At 47.6% G+C, this 26,038-nt stretch overlaps 1 protein-coding gene and 1 long non-coding RNA gene across 4 annotated transcripts in view; one reads left to right on the top strand and one right to left on the bottom strand.

Annotated features, from left to right (window-relative positions):
• Nucleotides 1–498: 498 nt before the first annotated feature.
• On the bottom strand, nucleotides 499–23,007 carry LOC309655094. The gene is made up of 4 exons (XR_014260617.1): nucleotides 20,188–23,007; nucleotides 3,376–18,037; nucleotides 1,274–1,461; nucleotides 499–844 (listed from the first exon to the last, which is right to left on the bottom strand). It is a non-coding gene; the product is annotated as an uncharacterized lncRNA (long non-coding RNA).
• The window catches only part of CDA (cytidine deaminase), a 22,905-nt gene continuing 16,629 nt past the window's right edge, over nucleotides 19,763–26,038 (top strand). For all 3 annotated transcript variants that reach the window (XR_014260534.1, XR_014260535.1, XM_082449859.1), the window contains exon 1: nucleotides 19,763–20,055. Coding sequence is in view for 1 of the 3 variants with exons in the window: in XM_082449859.1 (XP_082305985.1) it covers nucleotides 19,902–20,055 (154 nt within the window). In the remaining 2 variants the exon portion in view is untranslated. The remainder of the gene's footprint in view (nucleotides 20,056–26,038) is intronic.

Genomic DNA, 26,038 nt, shown 5'->3' with positions numbered 1-26,038 from the left:
GGCTCTAGGTGGTCACCCCAGATCATGAGCCCACCCCGGTCCACTCCCCTGCAACTGGGGAGTCGGCTCATCAGATGTAAATTTGGCCAGTGAGCCAATCTCCCAGGAGAACTTCAATGTGGAGGGGGGCACCTCTGATGACGGATTGGGACCCGAGCAGGCTGATCTCAGAGTCCAAGACCCAGAACTGCCTGTTACTCATTCTGGGACACGGACAAGTCACTTAACTGCTCTGCATCCCCATTTCTTCTGTAGTATGGAGGCAGTACTCCTAGGTATTTCTGCCTCAGAGGATTCTTGTAAGGGGCCATTCAAATGGGACGCAACATGAGAGGCTTTGAAAAGCGTCAAGCACCATATGCGGGGCAGGGTGCTTCCTTACGGACTTCCTTACGGACAAGAAAGCTGGAGTGAGGCCGCTCCACAACATCCAAGCTGAAGGGTTCCTATTTGGGGGGAGGAGCCCAGGCAAAGGAAATGAACACAGACGGCAGCAAGGGAGGTTTAAAATAGACATCTGCAGGGATTCCCTGGAGGGGAGAGTTACATGACCAAGAAGAAGCTCAAACAATAAGCTCCCCACACACACCGCCCCCCAGGGTAGCCTGGAGGGATGGCTGGTTTCATCCCATCTGCAGTCAGAGGGATGGCCAGGGAGGCCCCAGAAGACCCTTGCAGCCCAAGCTGCCTCTGAAGTCCTAAAGCAGGAGCAGGAAACAGCAGGCTGGAGCATCTGCTTCTCATGTTGTAATCGTGCCTGTGATCTTGGATCCCACAGGCCCTGGACAGCTCTGGTGCATCTCCTGCCACCAAAACCAGCCTCAGATTGTGATCATTCAGCAGCCTTTGAAATAGAGGCGCAGGTGCCAGGAGGTGAGAGGGACATTCCAAGATCAAAGTGGACACTGCCCACACCTATTCCTCTCTACCTCCCTCAGTCTCCAAAGGACACAAACTCGGAGACCGGCATCACGTACCCTCTGCCAGAATCTCATTGATAAACAGACCCAGAGGGTGGGATGGGTTCTGGGAAGTGTGCTGCTGCCTTTAGAGGAAGCACGCACACGTGTGCACGTGCACACACACACACACACACACACACACACACACTCCTAGATAACTAATGTTGCAGACTGTTGCTTATTCTCTCCCACCTTTCTCCTGACTTGTGAGCATAAACAAACCCACATACACACACACAGAGATTGTGTCGTTTGGTTTTCACAAAAATGGAGTCTTTCTCTAACATCCCACAGCTAGTTTTATCACTTACATCATGCGCTTCCATCCAGCTCAGGGGATTTTAGTGTAAGTCATTCTTCTTTTAATAGCTGCATGATATATTCGACCATCTCCTGCTAATGTCCGTGCAGGTTGTCTCGCATTTTTAAAAGCATCTAATAAATGTGTGCAGATCCTGGAAGAAGGAGCAGATGTATCCTGAGCAGATCCACATGTGGGCTGAAAATAAATAGGATCAAGAAGAGTTAACATGAATTCTCAGTGCTGGGATGTCTCAGCCGGAAGGGCCTTTAGAGCTTGTGGTCCAATCTCCTGGTTTAAAGATGAGAAAAGGGATTTGTCCAAGGTCACACTGCTCGCTACTGAAAACTCTGGGGCCATAATTTAGGTCTTCTGACTCTCAGACTAATAATATCCTGTCCTCTGTACAAAAGATGTTAAAATAAAAATTGGAAATAGGACCAAGAAAGGTTTGTTTAAATTTACAGATGCCCAAAATTTAGGGGTCAAATAAGGAGATAAGATGTACTCAAATCCCACAGAGATAATGACAAAGGGAAGGAGCCTCTTTATACTCTTCCTCTTGTCCCTCTCACCGGTCATATTTGCCCAAACACAAGCTCATTTCTGCCTCAGGGCATTTGCACTTGCCACTTCCCGGGGAGGGACCACACCTCTCTCAGATTTTTACATGGCTGCCACCTTCTCACATACAGATCACAGCTCCAATGTCACCTCTTCAGAGAGGCCCTCCTTGTTTCCACCCTCCCCACGACTCAAACTAACCTGTTCAGCCATCATCTGTCCCATTACCCTGCTTGTTTTCATCATCTGTAATGATCTCAGGCGTGTGTTTGTCTGTTCATCAACAGTCTCCCCTATTAGAATAGAAGCCCCATGAGGCAGAGCCCTTGCCTGCTGAAGACAGTGCCTGGCAAGTAGTAGGTGCTTAGTAATGATTTGAATTGATAGAGCCCAAGTCTCCTGATTGCTTGTCCAGTGGTGCTTCCTCTGCACCAAGAGGTGTCTGTGCTACAACAGGGCTGTGGAGGCTGGTGGCCCTGGCTCCTAGAGAGAGTGCTGGCTGCCAGCTTCTGTAGAGGTTGGGAGGGGGTAGGGATCCTGCAAGGATTCAAAATGCAACAAGTCAGGATGACGTTCTTTCTTCACCTTCAAAACCAGGACCAGAGCCTCTCTCTGAGCCCTCAGGCCACCACCCTTCTCTGCTGCCTCTACCCTCTTCTCTGCTTGGTCCCTGACCACACTGTGTGCTTCCAGGAGGAGCTCTGGGTGGTCTCTCCTCACCCCCCCACCCCACGGCCCCAAGCCATCTCTTCTTGTCTCCTTGTGCCCTTCCCATCACTGGTGCCTTGCCCAGAGAAGGGAACCAGCCAGGAGGGGGACCTAGACACCTGTCCTCTGGGAGCATGCTGTGGGCACTGCCCGGGAGTTCTTGGTCACTGGAACCCTGGGCAACCTTGGTCAAGTCTCTTTACCTCTCTGGGCTTTGTCTCCTTCTCTCGAAAATGAGGCACAGGAAGGCTACGGAAGCTGGACGGCTCTATAGCTCAAATGTTCTGAAGTTGCCACCTGACCATTGTGTTTGTCCCCCAAAATTGGAAAAGAGGAACCAAGCTCCCTTCTGTGTTTTACATTTTAAAAACCAGGTTCCAGGGAATTCCCTGGCAGTCCAGTGGTTAGGACTCCACACTTTCATGGCCGAGGGTGCAGGTTCAACCCCTGGTCACGGAACTAAGATTCCACAAGCCTCCCGGTGTGGCCAAAACAATAAAAAATAAAAAAATAAAATAAAATAAATATTTTTAATAAACATAAAAAATCAGATTCTGTCTTGGAAAATGAACTGGTATAGGCTGCCCTGTGCATGAGGACCGCACGGAGTACAGGTGACTCGGCCACAATGGCCGCTTCCCCAGAGAGGTAAGCCTCTTAGTCTGAATGGAGTCAGGAGTCCGGGCATCCTGGGTGTGGAGCTGTGCCAGGGAAGAGGGCTGCCAACCTGCACAGGGCAAGTCACCTGGGAAGGCTCAGGCACAGTGCCCTTTCTCAGCCAGGCCCGGACACTCCCCAGACCCCACTGTGGCTTTCCCAGCAGGCGGAGGAGAGACTTACCATCTGTCTAGGGCTTACTGTGCTCTCAGGATGAGGCTGCAGGCCAGAGGGCCACACTCGCATCCATTCAACTTTCTTTTGATAAATATTGAGTGCCTTCTGCACGCCAGGCCCTGTCCTGGGTCCTGAGGAGACAGTGGTGAACAGAACACCAAAGACCTTTACCCTTGTGGAGCCCACATCCTAGTGAGGAGAGGCCAACAACAAATAAGAAACATAGTAAATGAATACATTCTGTTAGAAGGAGACACATGTATGGAAAAGAAGAAGTAGAGTGGTGTAAGGAAAGTGGGTGCTACGAGATGGAAAATTCCAAGGTTATGAAATCTCTGGGCTAGAAATGGTCGTGGAAGAGACTGGCAAGATGATCCCCAAAGCCGTCACCTCTCCCTGCAGAGGCATGACTACACATTTCCCAGCCTCCCTTGCTGCCGGGTGCGGCCATGTGACTACGTTCTAGACAATGGCATGTGAGCCTATTCCACATTCCTGCCCTGAGCGAGCCTTGTTTTTGCTTTCTTCATCTGCCAGCTGAATGGAGAGGACGCTGAGCGCTAAGGAGGGCAGAGCCAAAAAAAAGTGGGCATCCCTGAAGAGAGGCGACCCCCTTGCCCCACCTGATTAGACTTTGCATGAGGGATGAGGGGCTTCACCACAGGCTTGAAGACCAAGCAGGTGGTTTGCAAACCATTCCAGGCAGAGAAGAGAAGCCAGCGGCTTTTCAATTTTTTTTTAAGCTTTCTCAAAGCCATGGCTCTATCCTTTCCTCATCTTCTCCCACCTATCCTGCTCCTAATCCCCCACTCATCCATCCATCCATTTAGTCACTCAACAAAGATTTATTGAGAAGCTACCCTATTCCAGGCACTGTTCTAGGCACTGGGGTTAGAGCAGTGAACAACACAGACAAAAATCCCAGCCCTCAAGGGGCTTCCATTCTAGCAGGGCAAGAACAGACAATAAACACAATAGTGAAAAGAGAGCTCTGTTACTAGACCCACTTTACAGATGAGCAGCCTGAGAAGCAGAAGTAACTTAAGCTGATGCGATTTTTGTTTTATAAATTTTTTTACATTTATTTTTATTTATTTTACTTATTTATTTTTGGCTGTGTTGGGTCTTCATTGTTGTGCACAGGCTTTCTCTAGTTGCGGCGAGCGGGGGCTACTCTTCATTGCAGCGTGCGGACTTCTCATTGCTGTGGCTTCTCTTGTTGTGGAGCACGGGCTCTAGGCACACGGGCTTCTGTAGTTATGGTACGCAGGCTCAGTAGTTGTGGCTCGTGGGCTCTAGAGCACAGGCTCAGTAGTTGTGGCGCACGGGCTTAGTTGCTCCATGGCATGTGGGATCTTCCCGGTCCAGGGCTTGAACCTGGGTCCCCTGCACTGGCAGGCGGATTCTTAACCACTGCACCACCAGGGAAGCCCTTATAAATTTACCTTATTTATTTATTTTTATTTTTGGCCGCGTTGGGTCTTCGTTGCTGCTCGCGGACTTTCTCTAGTTGCAGCGAGCAGGGGCTAATCTTTGTTGCGGTGCGCGGGCTTCTCATTGTGGTGGCTTCTCTTATTGCGGAAGGAGCACGGGCTCTAGGCATGCTGGCTTCAGTAGTTGTGTCACATGGGCTCAGTAGTTGTGGCTCGCAGGCTCTAGAGCACAGGTTCAGTAGTTGTGGCACACGGGCTTAGCTACTCCACGGCATGTGGGATCTTCCCGGACCAGGGCTTGAACACGTGTCCCCTGAATTGGCAGGTGGATTCTTTTTTTTTTTTTTTTTAAGATTTATTGATTTATTGATTGATTGATTGCTATGTTGGGTTTTCGTTTCTGTGCTAGGGCTTTCTCCAGTTGCGGCAAACGGGGGCCACTCCTCATCACGGTGCACAGGCCTCTCACTATCGTGGCCTCTCTTGTTGCGGAGCACAGGCTCCAGACGCGCGGGCTCAGTAGTTGTGGCTCACGGGCCTAGTTGCTCCGTGGCATGTGGGATCTTCCCAGACCAGGGCTCGAACCCGTGTCCCCTGCATTAACAGGCAGATTCTCAACCACTGAGCCACCAGGGAAGCCCGGCAGGTGGATTCTTAACCACTGAGCCACCAGGAAAGTCCCCGCTGATGTGATTTTGACTGGATGTAATAAAAGGAGTGTACCTGAGAGCCTGGTGAAGATGAGCTTGGTATCATTTCCCTTGGTGGGAATTTGGTTCCTCACAGTGGGGACTTAATTGCCTTTGCAAAGCAGTGGAGATCCTGAGGCTTGTGAGCCAAGGATTTCTGTTCCACTCTGCCTCTCCATAGCCATGTGACCTGGAGCATGTTTCTTACCCTTTCTGATTCCCCGTTTCCTCACTTAAAAAACATGGATAATAACATACTAACTTCCATGATAGATTGTTCCGTAATGGCCTCTGATGAATTATCTCTCCTTGTGTAAGTCCCCTCTCACATTGACTCTGGGCTTGGCAGCGTGACTTCCTCTGGCAATGGGACATCAGCAAACGTGACTCAAGCAAAGTCTTGAAAAATGCTGCACACTGGGGCTTTCTGTCCTGGAACTCTGCCATCCCCTGGAAGAAGCCCAAGCTGGCCTGCTGGAGACACCTGACCTGGTCAACAGTCAGCACCAACCTCCAGACATGTGAGCAAAGCCATGTTAAACCTCTTGAACCCATTTGTTCCCTTGGATGATTGCACGTGAGTGACCCCAGGCATGACCGGCAAAAGAACTGCCCAGCTGAGTGCAGTTCAAATTGCTGGCCTACCGAATTGCGAGCAAGTAAAATGGTCATTCCTTTAAACCACTCCATGTTAAGGTGGTTTGTTACACAGCAGTAGATAATGAATACAACAGCCTCAAGGTGTGTCTCTGAGGATTGAATGAGAAAATGTATGGAAAGCATTATATCTTGTTTGGCATGAAATAATAGCTCAGTCAAATGTAGTCATTATCATATTATGGATCCAAGTTTCTTTGCTTTGGGAACCCTCTCTGTTGGCCCTTCTAGTTACCCCAGTGTAAGGTGAATTGATATTGGAGAATTCTGTGAGGTCACCTTAAATCTGCCTGTGGTGGCTGCAGATTAGGAGGTTAAGGGCTGCCTTGGGTGGACTTTATCCTGACTACTCTTGAATGCAGGGAGAAAGGAATTTCAGACAGAGACCAGGTGGCCCCAGTGGGCAGTTATTTAAGGTTAAGTAACCAAGGTGGACAAATCTACTACGACTCTTGGGTCTTTTCTGGGGCCCCAGAGTTTGCCCTGAACTGTACTTTGGGGGGCTTCTCCCCTCCCTTTCACGTGTTTTTTGAACCTCTACAATGTGCCAGGCCATAGGTGCCCAGGAGACAACATAGACATCCATCTGCCATTCTAGACAGACAGTCAGCCCATAGCTAATGTTATCAGATAGTGAAGCACCCTCTGAAGGAAAGTGAGTGGGGTAACAGGAGAGAGTGATAGGGAGATGCAGTCAGGAAAGGCTCTCAAAGCAGATGCAGTTTGAAGGCCCCCCGGGAAGAGACATCCAGGAGAGAGAACAACCTGCGCAAAGATCCTATGATGAGAACGTCCTTGGTGTGTTGAATGTGGCTAGTGGGTGATGGAGACTCACAGGACATGAGGCCAGAGAGGTGGGCAGGGCTGCATAAGCCACGGTGAAGGCTTTGGGTTCTATTCCAATTAGTGGAGACTGCGGGGTTGTTTGTGTTTTCAAAAGCTCACTCAGACCCCTTTTTAAAGGATGGAATTGGGAGAGGGAGTAAGAGAGGAAGCAGGAAGACCAATTAGAGGTCTAGCTGTGAGCCGGTGGTGCCGTAGACCAGGGCTGCAGCGGTGAAGATGGGGAGGAGTGGCTGAATTCAAAACGTATTTTGAAGGTAGAGCCAGAGCCTGGTGATGGAGTGAATGGGGTATGAAGGAAAGCAAGGCATAGAGGGTCACTTCTAGGTTTGCGGCCTGAGTAACTGATCTTACTTTTAACTGAGGGACAGACAAGGGCAGCGGCAGGGACAGGTCGGGGATCGGGTGAGGACAGAAGTTTTGTTTCAGATCTCCTCGAGTTATGATGCTAATAAACATCCAAACGGAGAGGCCAAGTGGGCAGCTGGATAAGCAGGACTATTTCCAAGAACGAGGCATGTAAGTTTGGAAGTGATGATTCTTGATGGCATTTCAAGCCATAATTCTGGATGAAATCACCTGGGAGAGGAGAGGAGTGAACGTGGACAGAGCAGAGACCCCTCTGTGCTTGGTGGCTGAGCAGAGAAGAAGCCAAGGATGGAGACGGCAGAGAAGTAGGAGCAAAGCCAGGAGAATGTGGTCTCCCTGTGTAGCAAAGGGGCCCTCTGCACCCCCAGAGCCCCACCCCAGCGAGAGCAGGAGGCCCCTCTCTTTTAAGAACCAGGCTTGCTACGGGAACAGCCCAAGCTCCACTGAGCCGCCCAGGGGCAGGAGGAAAACGCAGCTGCATTTTTGCCACATGTCTAACTGAACCTGTTGTCCTCTCCCTGGATGGCATTTAGGGTCATAAAAATCTTGTGTCATATCTTGGTTCTGCCACTCTCTTGCTAGTTGAAGGACCCTGTGCAACAGATTTCATCTCTCAGAGCCTCAGTATCCTCATCTGTACAATGGGCAGCCCTCCTCCCCTACAGGGCGGCTGTGAGGATGGCAGGTGTGTCACAGCGCCCAGCGCAAGACCTCACACTTGACAGGCACCCATCAAACTCTGATGTCCCCCATTTCACGGCTGCCCGATCCAGTCAATCATTTGGGATGTGTTTTAACTGAGACTGTCAGGGCCTAGAATACCCTCCCCCGCATCTTCCTCTGCAGGCCCCAGAACAAGCCCCCATACACGTGACACGTTAAAGATTTTACCATTAATCACTATAGGGAAACAGAAGTGGACAGCATCTCTGAGCCACTGTTCAAGCTGTTCCCTCTTCTTGGAATGCCCTTCCCTGCTCAACTCACTGGTGAACTACTTGTCCTTCAAGATCCAGCTGCAGTATCACCTCCTCTCTGGGGCTTTTCCTGCTGCCCCCCACCCCCAGGCAGACAAACTCCTCCTCCTCCCCTGTGTCCTTGCAGCCATGACCTGTGAGGGGAGGGAAACACCGCAGACATATCCTGGCTCACCTTGGTCAGAGATGCACAGAGGGTTGCCACAGAGGGTGCACCTTTGGGTCCAGCTCTCCTGCTGCCTCCCCCACGGGCCAGAGACCCCTGGAAGGGAATAGGATCTCATGATCTCAGAGGTGGGAACTCAGCCCTTTGGACTCCCCTGGGTCATGTTAAAAATTAATCTGCAAGTGCCTGGTGCTACCCGGAGTAGGCCACTGTGCAGAGAGTTCCAGAAGAAGTTGTTTCTCCCCTACCAGCTCTGCCCTCACTCCTCTGTCCCTGGGCTCTGAGTAGGGAAAGGACTGGCCTGGGAGCTCCCCTGGGATGTTTGGAGCATGGGAACTACTGTTAGGTTAACTAAGGTGATTAGGTTGGTTTCAAACTCGTTAGAAGGGCTGAGAAGCAGACTCTATTCCAGGAATAATCCCCAAACCTCATTGCAAAACTAGCCTTTCAGGGGCGCTTCTGCCACCACTGCCACCACTGCTGACTCAAGAATCTCACTGCCCTAGTCACAGTCAGGAAAGCTGCCAAGGTGGGAAGCAGCTGACACTCCTGTTAGCACCAAGAAGGTGGGAACTGGACTGGCCCTAGGGCTTCCTCCACACTTGCCTCAGAAGAACTGAAATGCCTCCACTTCAGTACATCCAGAAGAGCCATGTGTCTACCTCCTCCCAGTGCTCAATTCTACTTTCCATTTCTGGTTTGTTTGCATCTTCCTGGCAGAAGCCAGGTGACATATGGAAATCCTAGCTGCAAGAGAGCCTGGTAATGTCTTCTCTAGCTTTCCAGCCTCTACAGTAGAAGTCATTATGAAGAGATGTTGAGTAGGGTCGGTCTTCATTATTTGCCACAGTTCACTCCTTAGTTCCTCAACATCCATTTCCACCCTACTTTCCATTCTGAAACATCCATAAAACAACCACAACATGTTACTGCCCAAATTAATGCAAAGGTATCTCAAAAAAGAACATTCTTATCCTTTCCTTAGGAAAAAAAAAAAAAATCCAAAGCCCCAGCAGTAACTGCACCCAGCTCCCACTCCGGGGAGCTTGAGTATGTTCACTTCTCTAACCTCAGTCCCACAATATTCCATATTCTATAATCTATGCACTAAACTGTACAGTTTACCACCAATATTTGACCCTATACAAAATGGTAGAAGAAGAAAGAGAGACAATTAGCACCATCACTAAATATATGCATGGCATAGCAAGGAAGGAAGAATATATAGATAAGTGATATAATTCTCATTTCTGTTACTGGTCATGAGGCATTTATAACATCCTTCTTCTACTATCCATTCCATTTTTCCTTTGCCTTCAGCAAGCACTTCATGTGGTCAAAGGTTTTTACCTGGTGGGATCACCTGAGCTTCATTCAGGAGGAATCATCCAGGGCATGAAGAGTCTGAAACTGCCAGATGTCAGTCTCAATTTCCAAATCAATGGGACCTCGGTGGTGCTCTGGTGGAAACATTCTTCCTTTGCATACCAAGACCTCTAAACTAGCAGAGCCCAAGGCCTTGGGAAAAGGGAGCAAAAAATTTTTAAGTGATCCAGCCTAAGATTCCATGACCCATGGATTCTGGAAAAGAGAGAAACATCAACTTGCATTGGTTGCTGAATCAGAGCATATGCCAACTTGGGCCAGCACTTAAGATTTGTACAAAGTTGTCTTCTAGCCAATACTAACCAAGTACCAGTAGGCCATGTCACCAACCCATGAAGCCAGATGATTCTGGTGATAAGAGTTTGTGGCAACACCTGTGAATCTCATACTCATCTGCCAATTTCTTTACTTCTTTTGCTGAAAAACGTCTCTGGTCAACAGCAGTGCTATTTGGACTACCATGATTATGAATAAGACATCAGTAAATCCACTAATGATGTTGCTGGCAGAAGCATGGCCAGCAGAGAATGCAAAACCATAGCTAGAATAAATGTCTATTCCAGTGAGGGCAAATCTATGCCACTTGCACAATGAAAGGAATCCAATGTAACCAACCTGCCACCAGATGGCAGGCCGGTCCTCTATGGGTCAGGTACCATACTGAAGGTTCAGAGCCACTGCTGTTGACAGTTGGACACACCTGTGGTCGGGAGACTAAAGCAGAGACTGCTAAAGTCCACCATGCTCTTCTTCCTTAATAAAATAACCCTGATGTTATTCAGGTCATCAATGTACCCAACCAAAAAAAGCGTTTCCCAGTATCCTTTGCTACTATTAATGAGACCAGATAACTAAGTTATGGCTAATTAAGTGTAAGTGGAGGTGCACCCTTTTTATTCTTCCACCATTCTTCCTTCCTGCTGCTTGGAATGAGTTTGTGAAGGCTAAAGCTCCAGCAGCAATCTTGAATCTTAGGATAAACTTGAAGATGGAAGCTACAACTAAGAAGGTGGAAAATGGATCCTTGATGACTATGGAGTCCTAGACTAAAAGAGAGATAAAATTGTATCTTAATTAAACCATTATTATTTGGAGTTTTCTATAGTATAAGTCAAACTTCATTCTAGTTGATATTTTTAGTAACTAAGATGGCAGGGCCACTCTTATGCAACATAGTTTTGGAAGTCCTAGCCACAGCAATCAGAGAAGAAAAAGAAATAAAGAGAATACAAATGGGAAAAAAAAGAAGTAAAACTGTCACTGTTTCCAGATGACATGATACTATACATAGAAAATCCTAAAGGTGCCACCAGAAAACTACTAGAACTAATCAATGAATTGATAAGGTTGCAGGATACAAAATTAATGCACAGAAATCTCTTGCATTCCTATACACCAACAACGAAAAATCAGAAAGAGAAATGAAGGAAACACTCCCATTTACCATTTCAACAAAAAGAATAAAATACCTAGGAATAAACCTACTTAAGGAGGCGAAAGACATGTGCTCAGAAAACTATAAAATACTGATGAAAGAAATCAAAGATGACATAAACAGATGGAGAAATATACCATACTCTTGGATTGGAAGAATCAATATTGTGAAAATGACTATACTACACAAAACAATCTGCAGATTCAATGCAATCCCTATCAAACTACCAATGGCATTATTCACAGAATTAGAACAAAAAATTTTACAATTCGTACGGAAACACAAAAGACCCCGAATAGCCAAAGCAATCTTGAGAAAGAAAAATGGAGTTGGAGGGATCAGGCTCCCCGACTTCAAACTATACCACAAAGCTACAGTAATCAAGACAGTATGGTACTGGCACAAAAACATAGATATAGATCAATGGTACAGGATCGAATGCTCAGAGATAAACCCACGCACATATGGGCACCTAATTTATGACAAAGGAGGCAAGAACATACAGTGGAGAAAAGACAGCCTCTTCAATAAGTGGTGCTGGGAAAACTGGACAGCTATGGGTAAAAGAATGAAATTAGAACACTCCCTAACACCATACACAAAAATAAACTCCAAATGGATTAAAGACTTAAATATAAGACCAGACACTATAAAACTTTTAGAGGAAAACATAGGAAAAACACTCTTTGACATAAACCACAGCAAGATCTTTTTTACCCACCTCCTAGAGTAACACAAATAAAAACAAAAATAAACAAATGGGACTTAATTAAACTTAAAAGCTTTTGCACACCAAAGGAAACCATAAACAAGACAAAAAGACAACCCTCAGAATGGGAGGAAATATTTGCAAATGAAACAACAGACAAAGGATTAATCTCCAAAATATACAAACAGCACATGGAGCTCAATATCAAAAAGACAAACAATCCAGTTAAAAAATGGGCAGAAAGCCTAAACAGAAATTTCACCAAGGAAGACATACAGATGAGCAAGAGGCACATGAAAAGATGTTCAACATCACTAATCATTAGGGAAATACAAGTCAAAACTACAATGTGATATCACCTCATGCTGGTCAGAATGGCCATTATCAAGAAATCTAGGGGCTTCCCTGGTGGCGCAGTGGTTGAGAATCTGCCTGCTAATGCAGGGGACGTGGGTTTGAGCCCTGTTCTGGGAAGATCCCACATGCCGCGGAGCAACTAGGCCCGTGAGCCACAACTACTGAGCCTGCGCGTCTGGAGCCTGTGCTCCGCAACAAGAGAGGCCACGATAGTGAGAGGCCCGCGCACCACGATGAAGAGTGGCCCCCGCTTGCCACGACTAGAGAAAGCCCTCTCATAAAAACGAAGACCCAACATAGCAATCAATCAATCAATCAATAAATCTTAAAAAAAAAAAAAGAAATCTAGAAACAATAAATGCTGGAAAGGGTGTGGTGAAAAGGGAACCCTCCTGCACTGTTGGTGGAAATGTAAATTGATACAACCACTGTGGAAAACAGTTCCTTAAAGAACTATAAATAGAACTACCATATGGCCCAGCAATCCCACTACTGGGCATATACACTGAGAAAACCATAATTCAAAAAGAGATATGTACCACAATGTTCACTGCAGCACTATTTACTATAGCCAGGACATGGAACCAATCTAAATGTCCATCGACAGATGAATCGATAAAGAAGATGTGGCACATATATATGATGGGATATTCCTCAGCCATAAAAAGAAACGAAATTGAGTTATTTGTAGTGAGGTGGATGGACATAGAGTCTGTCATACAGAGTGAAGTAAGTCAGAAAGAGAAAAACAAATACTGTATGCTAACACATATATATGGAATCTAAAAAAAAAAAATGGTACTGATAAACCTAGTTGCAGGGCAGGAATAAAGATGTAGACATAGAGGATGGACTTGAGGACACGGGGTGGGAGGGGGAAGCTGGGACGAAGTGAGAGTAGCATCGACATATATACACTACTGAATGTAAAATAGCTAGCTAGTGGGAAGCAGCAGCATAGCACAGGGAGATCAGCTCCGTGCTTTGTGACCACCTAGAGGGGTGGGATAGGGAGAATGGGAGGGAGGCTCAAGAGGGAGGGGATATGGGGACATATGTATGCATGTGGCTGATTCACTTTGTTGTACAACAGAAACTAACACAGTATTGTGAAGCAAGTATACTCCAATAAAGATCTATTTAAAAAAAAAAAGATGGCAGGGAAAATCTAAAATATAACGATAATTACAGCAAGTGTAAATGGATTGAAGTATCTGACCAAAAGACAGAGACTTTTAGAAGAAATATTTTTAAAGCCAATACTACGTCATTTATAACAGACTCACAGCAAAGGAAGAAAAGATTAAAAAACGAGGCAAGGGTTCTTATTGTAGGACCCAGGGACTCCCACTGAGTCATTGGATAGAATTCAGGGAGTCCATGACCTTAGAAGGAAAAAAATATGCCTTTATTTTTACTAACTTCTAACTAAAGTTTAGCCTTCCCATCATTCATAAAGGTAGACAACAAATCACAGAAATATTACAGTACCTGTGACTTTGTCACCGATGTAAATCATAAATATTTTCACATCACTTTATTGCAGTATTCCAAAATACATTTTACTCCTATCATGACTTCAAAATCACAGTAGTTATTAGGCTTACTGTTAGAGCTTGTTATTTAATGCATTAATTTAAAAGTACACAAATATTTTAACTATTCTGATAACTGTATTTCAATACAACTGTCTTGCTTTATAATTCTAAGCATTTAAAACATTATTTTGTAAAGAGTTTTATCGGGGAGTTCCCTGGTGGCCTAATGGTTAGGATTCTGGGCTCTCACTACAGTGGCCCTAACCCTTTAAAAAAACACACACAACTAGTTTACTAAAACCGACTCAAGAAGCAATAGAAAACTCAAATAGCTCTATAATAGTTAAAGAAATTCAGTTGATAGTTTAATTTTTTTTTTCTTAAAAGAAAACATGAGGTTCAGGATGGTTTTAAAGGAAAATTCTTCCAAAAAGTCAAATAGATTACTCCAACATTTTACAAATTCCTTCAGAGGCCAGATAAGAAACTTTTCAGTGGATATTGAAAACTTGATTATAAAATGCACAGAGAAGAGCAAAGGCTCAAGTGGCAGGCGGGCATGGGGGCAGGTGAGGGTATTTGGCCTCCAGAAATCAATACTTATTATAAAGTTATAATAAAGACAGGTATGGTATGGGTGTAGGAGTGAAAAAATTCACCAGTGGAACATAATAGAGTCCAAAACAAGTCCCACTCACATACAGAATTGAAATTTGACATGGTCGTCATTGTGGATCTCTGGGGAAAGGACGGAGTATTCAGTTAGTGGTACTGGAATCACTGGATATCCATATGGGAAAAAGTTAAACTGGACCTCTACCTCACACCAGAATTAATAAAAATTTTAATTGCAGATGAATGAAAAACTTAAAAGTGAAAAGTAAAACTTTAAAACTTTTCAGAAAACATCCTTGTACAAATCCCTTTATGGATATATGTAAGAGTGTCTCTGTTTACCTAGGGTTGGGATCAGCGAATCTCAAGGTAAACACATACATAATTTCATTAAGTCCTGCTAGACTGCTCTCCAGAAAACTGTGCTAGTTTGAAATCCCAGCAGGAGTACAGAAGTTTCCAGTGTCCCCTCATCTTTGCCAACACTTATCCTCCTCTTACTTTTTATTCTCTTTGCCGCTTTGATAGGTATAAAGTAACATCTCATTGTCTTAATTTCATTTCTGTGACTATAAGAAGGTTGAGCAAATACTTCCTGGCCGTTTGCATTTCCCCTTCTGTAAACTGCTTACTCATATCCTTTGTCCACCTTTCTACAGAATTTCCTGTCTTCTTCTTGTTAATTTGCCATGAGTTTGTTACATAGTGACTATGTTACCCATTTGCTGTTATCTAGCCATGAAAAAGATAGTTTTTTTCCCCAGTTTTTCAACCTTCTGATAGCTTTGTCTATGAAGTCCTCAATTGAACACAACTCCTTAATTTCTATGTGGCCAAGTTTGAAATCTTGAAAACTTGTAGAGTTCTTTTCACCCCATTTCTTCTGTAAAATTGTTCAAGTCTCTGCCTATTATCCTTCTGAGGTGTTTGTCTTTTTCTACTGATTTTAGGGATTCTTGATAAATTATTGATCCTAATCCTTCTAAAGGTGTTAATTCCCTGACATTTCTGGCCTTCCTTCAGTATGGGCTGAGCCTAGGGTATGCTTTAGGTAGAAGCCAGGATCTATCCACTAAAACTGGAGGTGACCTCTGAGGTGGCTGAGGGTACAGGTGAAGCACTGACAGCATTTGCTATATCCACTTATTAGTTTCCTAGGGCCGCCATAACAAAGTACCAGAAAGTAGATGGCTTAAAACAATAGAAATGTATTCTTTCACAGTTCTGGAGGCTAGAAATCTAAAATCAAGGTGTCAGCAGTGTTGGTTCCTTCTGAGGGCTAGGAGGAAGAATCTGTTCCATGCCTCCCTCCTACCTTCTGGTGATGGCCAGCAATCCTTGGCTTGTAGATGCATTACTCCAATCTCTGTCTCCATCCATACATAGTATTCTCCCTATGTCTCTGTATCTTCACATGATCATCTTCTTATAACAATACCAGTCATTTTGGATTAGGGGCCCACTCTACTCCAGTATGGCCTTATCTTAACTAATTATATCTCCAATGACTCTATTTCCAAACAAGGTCATATTCAGAGGTACTGAGGGTTAGGACTTCAGCATTTCTTTGCGGGGGGGCGGGGACACACAATTCACCCCATAACACCCACCTTGTCCACTATGAATAACCACCCATCATTTAAGACTCCTCTTAACCTCATGTCATCTGGGACTCTTTTTCCAATCCACCTACCCACCACTCCCTCCAGACAATTAGTTATTCAGTATTGCCATGGGACCCAGTACTTAATCATGTCTTAAGTGCTTTATATCTGTCTATTGATTTGTCTGTCTCCTTCACTAGAGTGTGATATTCTCAAAGGCAGATACCAAGTCTCATTCATCTGATTCCTTAGTGTCCTGCACAGGGCTTGGCACACAGTATTCATTATAATATGAGCTAATACTTTTTGAACACTTATCATATGCCAGTAACTATGCTAAGAGCTTCACCTATATTATCTCACTTGATTTTGACAACAATCATAGAAGGTAGTAGGTTAGTCTAGATGCCACCAGGTTGGCAAACAAAACTCGAACAAGTTTAAGAAGGAAGTGAGTTTATTGGCTCAATTAAAGGAAAGTCTAGAAGTGTGCCTTCAGGCAGGGCTGGATCCAGAAGCTCAAAGAGAAATCAGGGTTCTTTCCCTTCATCTCTCAGTTCTGCTTCTCTTCACCTGGCTTCACTTCACAAGCAGGCCCCCTCTACCCAGAGGGCAAAGTAGCTGTCAGCAATAGTCACATCCTCCTAGTTTAGCAATGACTGTGGGAGAAACCAGCATTCCCACTGACTCAGCAGAAAAGTGAGGTCTCTGACTGGCCATCTTGTGTCAACTGCCTCTACCTACCAGGGAGTGGGAGCGCAGTGACTGACAGCTCACCAGGAGGTCTCCCCTTAAAGAACCAAAATAAAAGAAATGGGAAAGCTTCCTGGGCAGAATCTGACTCTGGTCACCATGCTTCACCATAGGTGAGTAGCAGTGTTGTCCCACTGTGTTAACGAGGAAAGGGGGCACAGAGTAATGAGCTAACTTGCCTAGGTATACAGTTGGTAACAAGAGGCAGAGGAGGATTTAAACTGATTGGTCTGATGCCAAAACCTGCACCCCTTGCATGTCCATTAAACCAGCTCCCGATGAGTTCTGGGATGGATGAGAGCCCAGCAAATTCAGATTTGAGATCCACTTCTGATCTCCAGGAGCTCAAGTGTCCTCATCAGTAAAATATGAGCAATATTGACATTATCTACCTTGTGGTGAATATTATATGAAATAAAGCAAATCATGCATTTAGCATAGGCCCTAGCACACACATGGAAAGAGCAAAATAAGAGTTAGCTATGGGGACTTCCCTGGTGGCGCAGTGGTTAAGAATCCCCCTGCCAATGCAGGGGACACGGGTCTAGGAAGATCCCACATGCCACGGAGCAACTAAGCCCGTGCGCCACAACTACTGAAGCCCACGCGCCTAGAGCCTGTGCTCCACAACAAGAGAAGCCACCGCAGTGAGAAGCCCGTGCACCGCTACGAAGAGTAGCCCCTGCTCGCTGCAACTAGAGGAAGCTGGCACGCAGCAATGAAGACCCAACGCAGCCAAAAATAAGTAAATAAATAAATTTATTTTTAAAAAAAGAGTTAGCTATGATCATGAGTAACTGCTTATTGAATGAATAAGTGAGTGAATGGTATTTGAGCTCTAACGTGGGGACTCTGGGTGGTTTTTCTCACTGAGCAAAGGCCTGGGGGCGGAAGTTGGGGAGGGTTTGGAGACCTTGATAATCTCCATTGCCACTCAAAACATCTTCTTCGATATTCCTATTCTTTGTTCTGGGCAATTAAGTTTTCTTAATTTTATGTAAAGTGGAGATTAAAGCATGTTTAGAAAATGCCATTAATATTGTTCATCTTGGGAATTCCCTGGTGGTCCAGTGGTTCGGACTCGGAGCTTTCACTGCCGGGGCCCCAGGTTCGATCCCTGGTTGGGGAACTAAGATCCTGCAAGCCAAAAAAAAATTGTTTTTATATACATATTTATCTATAGTTGATCTATAACTTAGCTCTAAACAAGTTTCCAGGCCTACTCTCTCCTTCTATCCAGATGGCCACCCCAAGCCCCCTCTATAAGGAATTCCAGAGCTACCGCTGCCTCTCAAGCTCCACACAGCTGGCTTTGTAATGGTCACTGTCCCCCTTTATGACATGGGCAGGTAAAGAGCTTTGAAGGTGCCAAGGGCCATAAGTACCTGGAGGTCATCCATGTTCTCTTGGTACCGTGGAGACAAGGAGTCCAGCCCCTGGCCTGGGCAGGGCTGGGCTGAGATGAGCTGGGGTGAGTCAAGACAGGGCAGAGGACAGATACAGGGCTGCTTAGTGAGGTCTCTTAACAGGCCTGGCAGGCCAGCAGGGCACCATAAGTCTTTTCCCAATTGTGATTCTACTTGGCTACCAAAAGCCTTAGAATTATTCCTATGTCAAGTGGGTGCACATGGTCCCAGGACATCCTTTGCTTTCTTTCCTCGAGCCTTGGGGGAAGGGCCTTTGGGGTGCCTGGGCTGTACAGGGGTAGAAGAGGCAGGACAGCCCTCTCGCTGCTTTCTCCACCAGCCCTGCCTCAGATCCCAGAAACTGCTCTAGATGCCGAAGGTATAAATCCAGGAGGAGAGTGCAACAGAGGGGGAGGGAACCAGCTGCTTCTCTGAGGGCCAAATGTGTGGAAAGGAGGTGTGGGGAATCTGAAGGAGGGAAGGGAGGGAAGGGGAAGAGGAAACTCTACAGCTGGGTGTTTGCCTGTGTCTCCACGTGGCTGAGAGCTCCAGGCTCAGGACACAGAGATGCTACACTGCAGAACCCAGAGATGTCAGCGTGCAGGGCATGGAGATGCTGCTTCATTTCCCACCTCCCCTCCCCTTCCCTTTCCCCACACCACCCATTTAAGCCCTAAGAGAAGCTGCAGATTCACGCCTGTTTGCTGGGGGTCTGGGGACATTTGGATGCCTCTGGATGCCCTAACTGGTATTCTGCCCTTCCTATGTAATCTTGGCCAGGTCACTTAATGACAAAAACCCCATTTGCATGGAATCACAAAGGATGCTCACATCATGACATCATGGGATCCTCCAACCATGCTCACTGTAACAAATTATATCTCATTCAATCCTCATTACAAACGCTACATGATACTGTTAGTGCACCCATTTTACAGATGAGAAAACTGAGGCTTAGGGAGGTGGTATTAACTTCCCAAAGTCATACAGCTAATAAATGGCAGAACTGGAATTCAAACTAGGGTCTACTAAACTCCAAAGCTGGAGCTGTTCTGTAATCCTAGAATGCAGGACAGAGATGGTCACTATCCCCACTGTACTGATGAGGAAACTGACTCAGAAAGGCAAGTCATGTGCCAACAGTTGTACATATGGGAAATAGTGGAGCCAGGATGCAAACTCAATTCTTTTACCAGCAGCCCAATGTCTATTTTGCCAACAACAACAACAAAAAGTGAGGCGTCCTGAGTAGATGATCTCAGAGGTTCCCTCCAGCTGAGATCACAGTGGCACCCATCCCCTGACCCTCTCGCCCATCAGCGTGTCAGCAGTGGGAGTCTCACCAAGGGAGAGTGTGAAGCACACGTGGACACAGTGGCATCCTTCCACACTGGGACACACACCACACCCTCTGTCCCCAAACCAAGGGGGGCTCCTCTCCCTCACCTGGCCCCGCCCAGCATCCCCAGAGGCACGCACCTGGGAGACTCTCGGCAGGGATACACCCCGGAGGAGGAGCTGCTGTCGCGGTGGGGCCCAGCCCACACTGGCTGGGAGCTCCCCTTCCGCTCCTCCGCCGGCCCCAGGGGACCGACATGGCCCAGAAGAGTCCCAGCCCCGCCCTGGAGCCCGAGCACGTCCAGCGGCTGCTGCTCTCCTGCCGGGAGGCCAAGAAGTCCGCCTACTGCCCCTACAGTCGCTTCCCCGTGGGGGCCGCCCTCCTCACCGGGGACGGGAGGATCTTCTCGGGTAAGGGCGGCGCCTTGGGGTCCCCCTCCGTGGCAGCCTGGGTGGGAGGCCAGGGGAGGACAGGAAGGAAGGGCGGAAGGAAGGCACTCTCTCCCCTCTTTCCTGGGCCTCTCCTGTAACTCTGCCACTCACCCCTGCCCTGCTTGCTGTCCCAGACAGTGAGGATGAACATTCTGCTCAAATCCAGTGGCTTTCCATTCTTGGAGGACCGGGAAGCTGCGGAGAGATGGGGAAGGAAGTGGGAAGGGGAAGCAGGAAAGGGATGCCATAGACGCAGAGCATGGGCAGTCCCTGAGCTGGAAGGGAGAAGGTTAACACTTTCTGAGCCCTCCTCTACGTCTGGCACCCTACAAAGGCTTCCACTGCTACAAGGCAAGTCCTCACCGCCCACGCACTGAGCCAGGTGTTATGCCCATTTTTCAATGAAGAAACTGAGGTCCGGAGGTGACCTGACTTGCTCAAGGTCACACAGGTTGCTGTGACCAGTGCTAGGGTCACTCAAACCCTGCTTTCTTCCTGTCACCTACCATCCAGGGGGATGGCTGGGGGTGAAATCGAGGAATCCAGGGGTTACTCCTTAGTGGGGTGTGGGCCTTACAGAGGGTCTTAAGGGAAAGAAGGCAGTCAGGGTTTGGGTAACCAGCACTGAGCGCCGCCGGCCTGGGGAGGGAGGGAGGGACAGGAATCTGAGTTGGCACTAATCTGTTCCTAAGTTCCTTTTCTTTGGTTTGTTGTTCTTATAGAAAAGCTCGCTTGAACAAAAATTCAGACTTGTTTTTGCTAAGCTTAGGGACATCCTCTTTTAGGACAGTGGGGAACACGGCGTGGAGGTGGCAGGGAAGCCGTGCCCCTCCCCCCTCCCACTCCCACCACCGCCCTGCCCGCAGGGCAGATGAGAATTGGCCCAGAGTGATAGATGGGAAGCCCCAGCCCTACTGCCAGGAGTCCCCCTTCCGCTTGGGCAGCAGCTAAAGGACCGGAGGCTCGCTTGTGTGCCTCTCATTGGTAACCCCACCCACACCCTCAGCAGCCCCCGGCCAGGTGTGAGCCCCTCGCCTCCACCACTGCTCAGCTGCCAGTCTGGCTAGGAGCCACACCTCCCCCTCTATAGTGGCCCCTCTGGGCTGTCCTTGATGTTCATCTTATCTCTTGTCTTTTGTGGTTCTTTCTGGTTTCACGAGTCACCTGGGTCTTAAACATCTTTGAGCGGGAGAGGTGACCTTGAGTGTGTGCTACCATGTGAAAGGACCGTGACTCACGTTTTCCATCTAACCTTTCCAGTCTTGCAAGGCAGTTATTATATCGGCCCTTTGCAGAGAAGGAAACTGAGGCTCCGAGAGGTTAAATGCCCAAGATCACAAGCTGAGATGGGAACCCAGAGTTCCCCTGACTCCCAAGTTTGCTTTCCTGTGGGGAATAAAGAATCTCTGAGTGTCATGTGGAAATTCAGTGCTGGCCCGGGGGCTCAGATGAGCATTAAATATTAACCACCACCTCAAACAACGTTGCAATCCACACTGCCCCGTGTCTCAGGGCCTTGAACATGCAATCAGCCATTGATTCCTTCCAGCGCTTCCATGTCCCCTCCAGATAGTGTACAGAGAGGGGCCCTCCCCATCCTTGCATTGAGTTATTCATTCAACAAATATTTGCCAAGCACCAATTATGTGCCTGGTACACCAATTAATGTACCAGGTGCTGGAGATACCACTGTGAGCAGAAATGACAGTCCCTGCCCCCACGGAGGTCCCCTCCTCTTGCACAGGCCATGGCTCAAAGTGGGAGCCTCAACCAATGATTGTAGGAGAGAATGGATGAAGTGAGCAGAGGTGTGGCCTATTTAAAGGCCAGGGAAGGACCTGATGTCACCGGAAAAAGGGTCATGCGGTGGGCATTTATGGAGTTCTTATGGGATGGGGTAGAGGCCCTGGAGGAGTTAAAGGCTCCCGGGTTTGCATCCTGGCATTGCTGTTTCTCAGCTGTGTGACCCTGGGCAAGACCCTTCACCCTCCTGAGTCTCAGCTTACAAGTCTGTAAACCGAAGATCACAATACCGGCCTTTCAGGATGGCTGTGAACAAAGCTGGTGTTTCTGGCCTGGCGGTCCTCCCTGATTGTTGGTGCCTGTGCTGCATTAGTCATTAAAGATGTTGAATTTCACCCCCGGTTGTGAGGCTTTAAATGAGCTAATGCCTTTAAAGGAGCTAAAGTGCTTAGCACAGTTTCTGGACCAAAATAAGAATATCACAAATGGCGGCTGCTTCTACTATTAATGGGATGGTGATGATGATTTGGAGGCAGATTGTAGAGCCCTTCTGAAGACCAGGTAGAGACACTGAGATCTGATGAGGTAGCAAGTAGGGAGCCAGGAAGTGACAGGAACGTGGGGTTTGAGGACAATGAGTCTGACAGGTACTCAGGGAAGACTGGGACAGAGGAAAGAGTGTCAGGGGGACAATGTCTGTCTTACTCACTGACAGCCTGTTGCCTGGCCTATAGTTAAGGTTCGTTGAATGCGTGAATGAGTGGTTTGGCCTAGGACAGTGGCAGGTGGGATGAAGAAAAAGGAAAGATCTGAGAGGGATTGTACAGGACTAATGGACTGGGTCTAGGGTGGGCAGTATTAGAATAAAGGAAAGGAACATGGTTCTAGGATTTCCAGCCACGGAGACCAGGGAAAGGATGAGACAGAGCTGGATTGTGCTGGGGACATGGTGGGCAGGGACCAACAGCCATGTTAATAACTACAGTGGATTAAGCATTCTCTAAGCACTTCTATGAAAGATCTTTTGTAATCTCACAGCCACCACATGAGAGGAGACAATGAGTGTCACATGCATTAGTCAGAGCACTTTGAGTTGCAAATGCCAGAAACCAAACAGAACCACAATGGTCAAGGGTAGATCTTGCCTCAGGGACAGCTGGATCCAGGAACTCAAATGCCACCATGCTCTTCCTTTATTTATTCATTTATTTATTTTTGGCTGTGTTGGGTCTTCGTTTCTGTGCTAGGGCTTTCTCCAGTTGCGGCAAGCGGGGGCCACTCCTCATCACGGTGCGCAGGCCTCTCACTATCGTGGCCTCTCTTGTTGCAGAGCACAGGCTCCAGACGCGCAGGCTCAGTAGTTGTGGCTCACGGGCCTAGTTGCTCCGCGGCATGTGGGCTCTTCCCAGACCAGGGCTCGAACCCGTGTCCCCTGCATTAGCAGGCAGATTCTCAACCACTGTGCCACCAGGGAAGCCCCACCATGCTCTTCTTTAGCCTTCTGGATGCTGGTTTCTTTCTCTTATCCTAAAGGTGGGCTTTCTCCAGGCATCAGGGAACATGAGCGCAGGCATCCCTAGTTTACATTCTTACAGCCTTAAAAGCAGAGAGGAAAGAACTCTTCCCCACTAGCTCGAGATGGAAAAATTCCAGGGAAGGGCTCTGATTGGTCCATCTCCAATCACATGCACATCCCTGGGCCAATCACGGTTGTCGTGACGGGGTAGCGTGATGGGGCCAGCTGATTCACACACATATTCCTTCTCAGTGCAGGGTGGGTGGGTCTATTACCACAAGAAGGACTGCGGAGGTGCCAAGCAGACCAAACCAAGAGCCAAACGCACATTTTATAAATGAGATAACTGAGGATCAGTTTTATCTTCTTCCAAATTCCTTGCTCTTTCTGCTGCCCCTTGCTGCATGAGGATATGTGGATACACAGAAGAGGGCAGAGAGAGTTGTGCTGAGGAGGGGGGGACAGATGGAGGGCATTTACCAGAATCCCTGGATCTCCTTACTTAGAAGGAAGGGGAGGGTAGATGGCAGTGAGGCAGGGCTTGGAGAGGAGGGACCTTGAACAACCAGAGGAAACCTGATAGGGCATCAAGGGGTGAATTAGAGACGATTAGGAGGCAGAGAGGGCACAGCTGAACTTAGACACTGAGTTTACAACTCATAGTGGGACAAGTCTGCCCAGTTCTGTGACTGTCTCCCGCTGAACAAAAGACCTGCCTGCATGGAGTTTGCACCCTCAGAGGCAGCTGGTGTTCTGTCCAATTCAAAAGCAAGTCTGAGAGCTTTGCTGTCACAATCTCATAATAATGATCTTATTTCCTCTATTACCCCTGACCCCGGCCAGGGCCTTGTGCCCCTCGCAGCTGGGCCATCAGGATGGTAGTTAATAACTACAACAATTACCTTCTGTCACTGCTGTGGGGAGAGCGACAGAGAGAGGAGGAGCTCACCGGGGAAGAAAGATGCTGGGGGAAGGGGCAGTGAGGACACAGAGAGAAGAGTTAAGATGGGACACAAGGGGGATGAGGGGGACGAAGTCAGCCCGGGGCCCCCCACGTGACGGTGCTCAGCCAGCTGTGGTGGATTGCCGGGTGGGAGGGGGTGGAGGAGACCCATGGAGGACCACCCTGCGGGCATCACCCAAGGGATGGGGGAGTTTCTCTTCTTCAGTTCATGCTCTTGGGGTGGTGGTCTGTCTCCCCCTTTCCTCAGAGGGATTGCAGCACTCCATATGTTTCATTGCCATTTGGCGGGGAGGCAAGGGGAGCACTTTTCTGGATCACATGTAATTAATTTGGGAGGAAAAAAACCATACTAAAAAACAAAAAAAAAACGTTTAAGGACATCCTGGTTAATTGCTGAATTCGGCTTGTCTCGGCTTAACCTTTAAACCTAATCCTTCATCTGTCTTCCCCCAACCAGCCCCTGATTCCCTCCCTGGGCTCCCTTTCTTCCCCAGGACCACCCTTTTGAGCTCTATATAGCCCCGCTCCACAGCGTTTGACCCAACGCAGGCTCCCCGCCCCACCCATAGCACTTCTAGATGAGTCAAAGCAGGCTTCCCTAACCAGCGTCCTCTCCCTACAGCCCTGCCCACCCTCCACGCCTCGCTCCCTCTGTGCCCCCCACCCCAGCTTCTTCCGCTGGTCCTCTGCACTCAAAAGCAGCTTATTACAAAGATGAGCTTCACTAAAATCCCTCGACTCTATAGCTGAGTTGGAATAGAATCCATTCGTGAAACTGTGCATTGCATTTGCAGCAGAGGCAGGAACGTGGAGAGAGTGGAGTTATTTCTTCAAGCACGCGAACGTGACAGTTCTCTAGTCCGGGGATTCTCACGTGTGGTCCCAGACCCACAGCCTCAGCACCTCCTGGGAACTTGTTAGAAGTGCCAGTTAACGGGCTCCAACCCAGAACTACTAAAGCAGGAACTCCAGGGGTGGAGCTGAGAAATCTTTAAGAAGCCCTCCAGAAGATGCCGAGGCCCACTTGCTTGAGTGTGATGAACCCCTGCTCGAATCTTAAGATCCCTCGGAAGGCAGAGCGGACACAGAGAGGGGGACATGCTCTCCGGCAGTGCTGTCTTCTCTGGGGGACTGGGTCCCAGTCACCTCCTTGTGAACTTCTTTCCTGGCTGATGTCTCGATGACATCGGACTCCAGCCCTGCCTTAAGCAACAAACCTCCTCAGAACATGGCCTCGCTGAAATGCCACAGAGAAAGACACTTCTTTGTATGTGTCATGCCAGGATGTGAGTTGGCTCCCTGATCCCCACCTCAGATTTACCCTCTGTAAAATGGGGTTAGAATAGGATCTGCCTTACAGAGTTGTTAAAAAGATTAACAACAGAATGCAGATAAAGTGTTCCACGAGTGCCTGGCAGATAAAAGGAGAGCAATAAAAGAAAAGATTAAAAGAAAGCAATGAGTGATAATAGCACTATCATCATAGTGTTATTTCTGGTCCAATCTTATAATTATGGATTTCTAACTTGGTGCCATCCCAGCCCGTCTCTCCTGTGTGTTTCAGAGTCAGTGAAGGGAACACAGGGAATGGAGTTGGTTTGCCTGTATAGAAGATGTTCTGTGCTCTGGGCTTCAGGGAAGCAAAACAAAATTGTCTGGCCTTTCAGGATCAACAGTTTATGGGTTTCCTTCCTCCCTTCCTCCTCCTCTGTTTTTTTTTTTTTTAGAAGCAAGACTCG

The sequence above is a fragment of the Balaenoptera physalus genome, assembly GCF_965194825.1.
Source record: "Balaenoptera physalus genome assembly, chromosome: 1".
Taxonomy (NCBI): domain Eukaryota; kingdom Metazoa; phylum Chordata; class Mammalia; order Artiodactyla; family Balaenopteridae; genus Balaenoptera; species Balaenoptera physalus.
The sequence above is the reverse complement of the archived record's forward strand: the minus strand, read 5'-3'. Positions and strand labels throughout refer to the sequence as shown.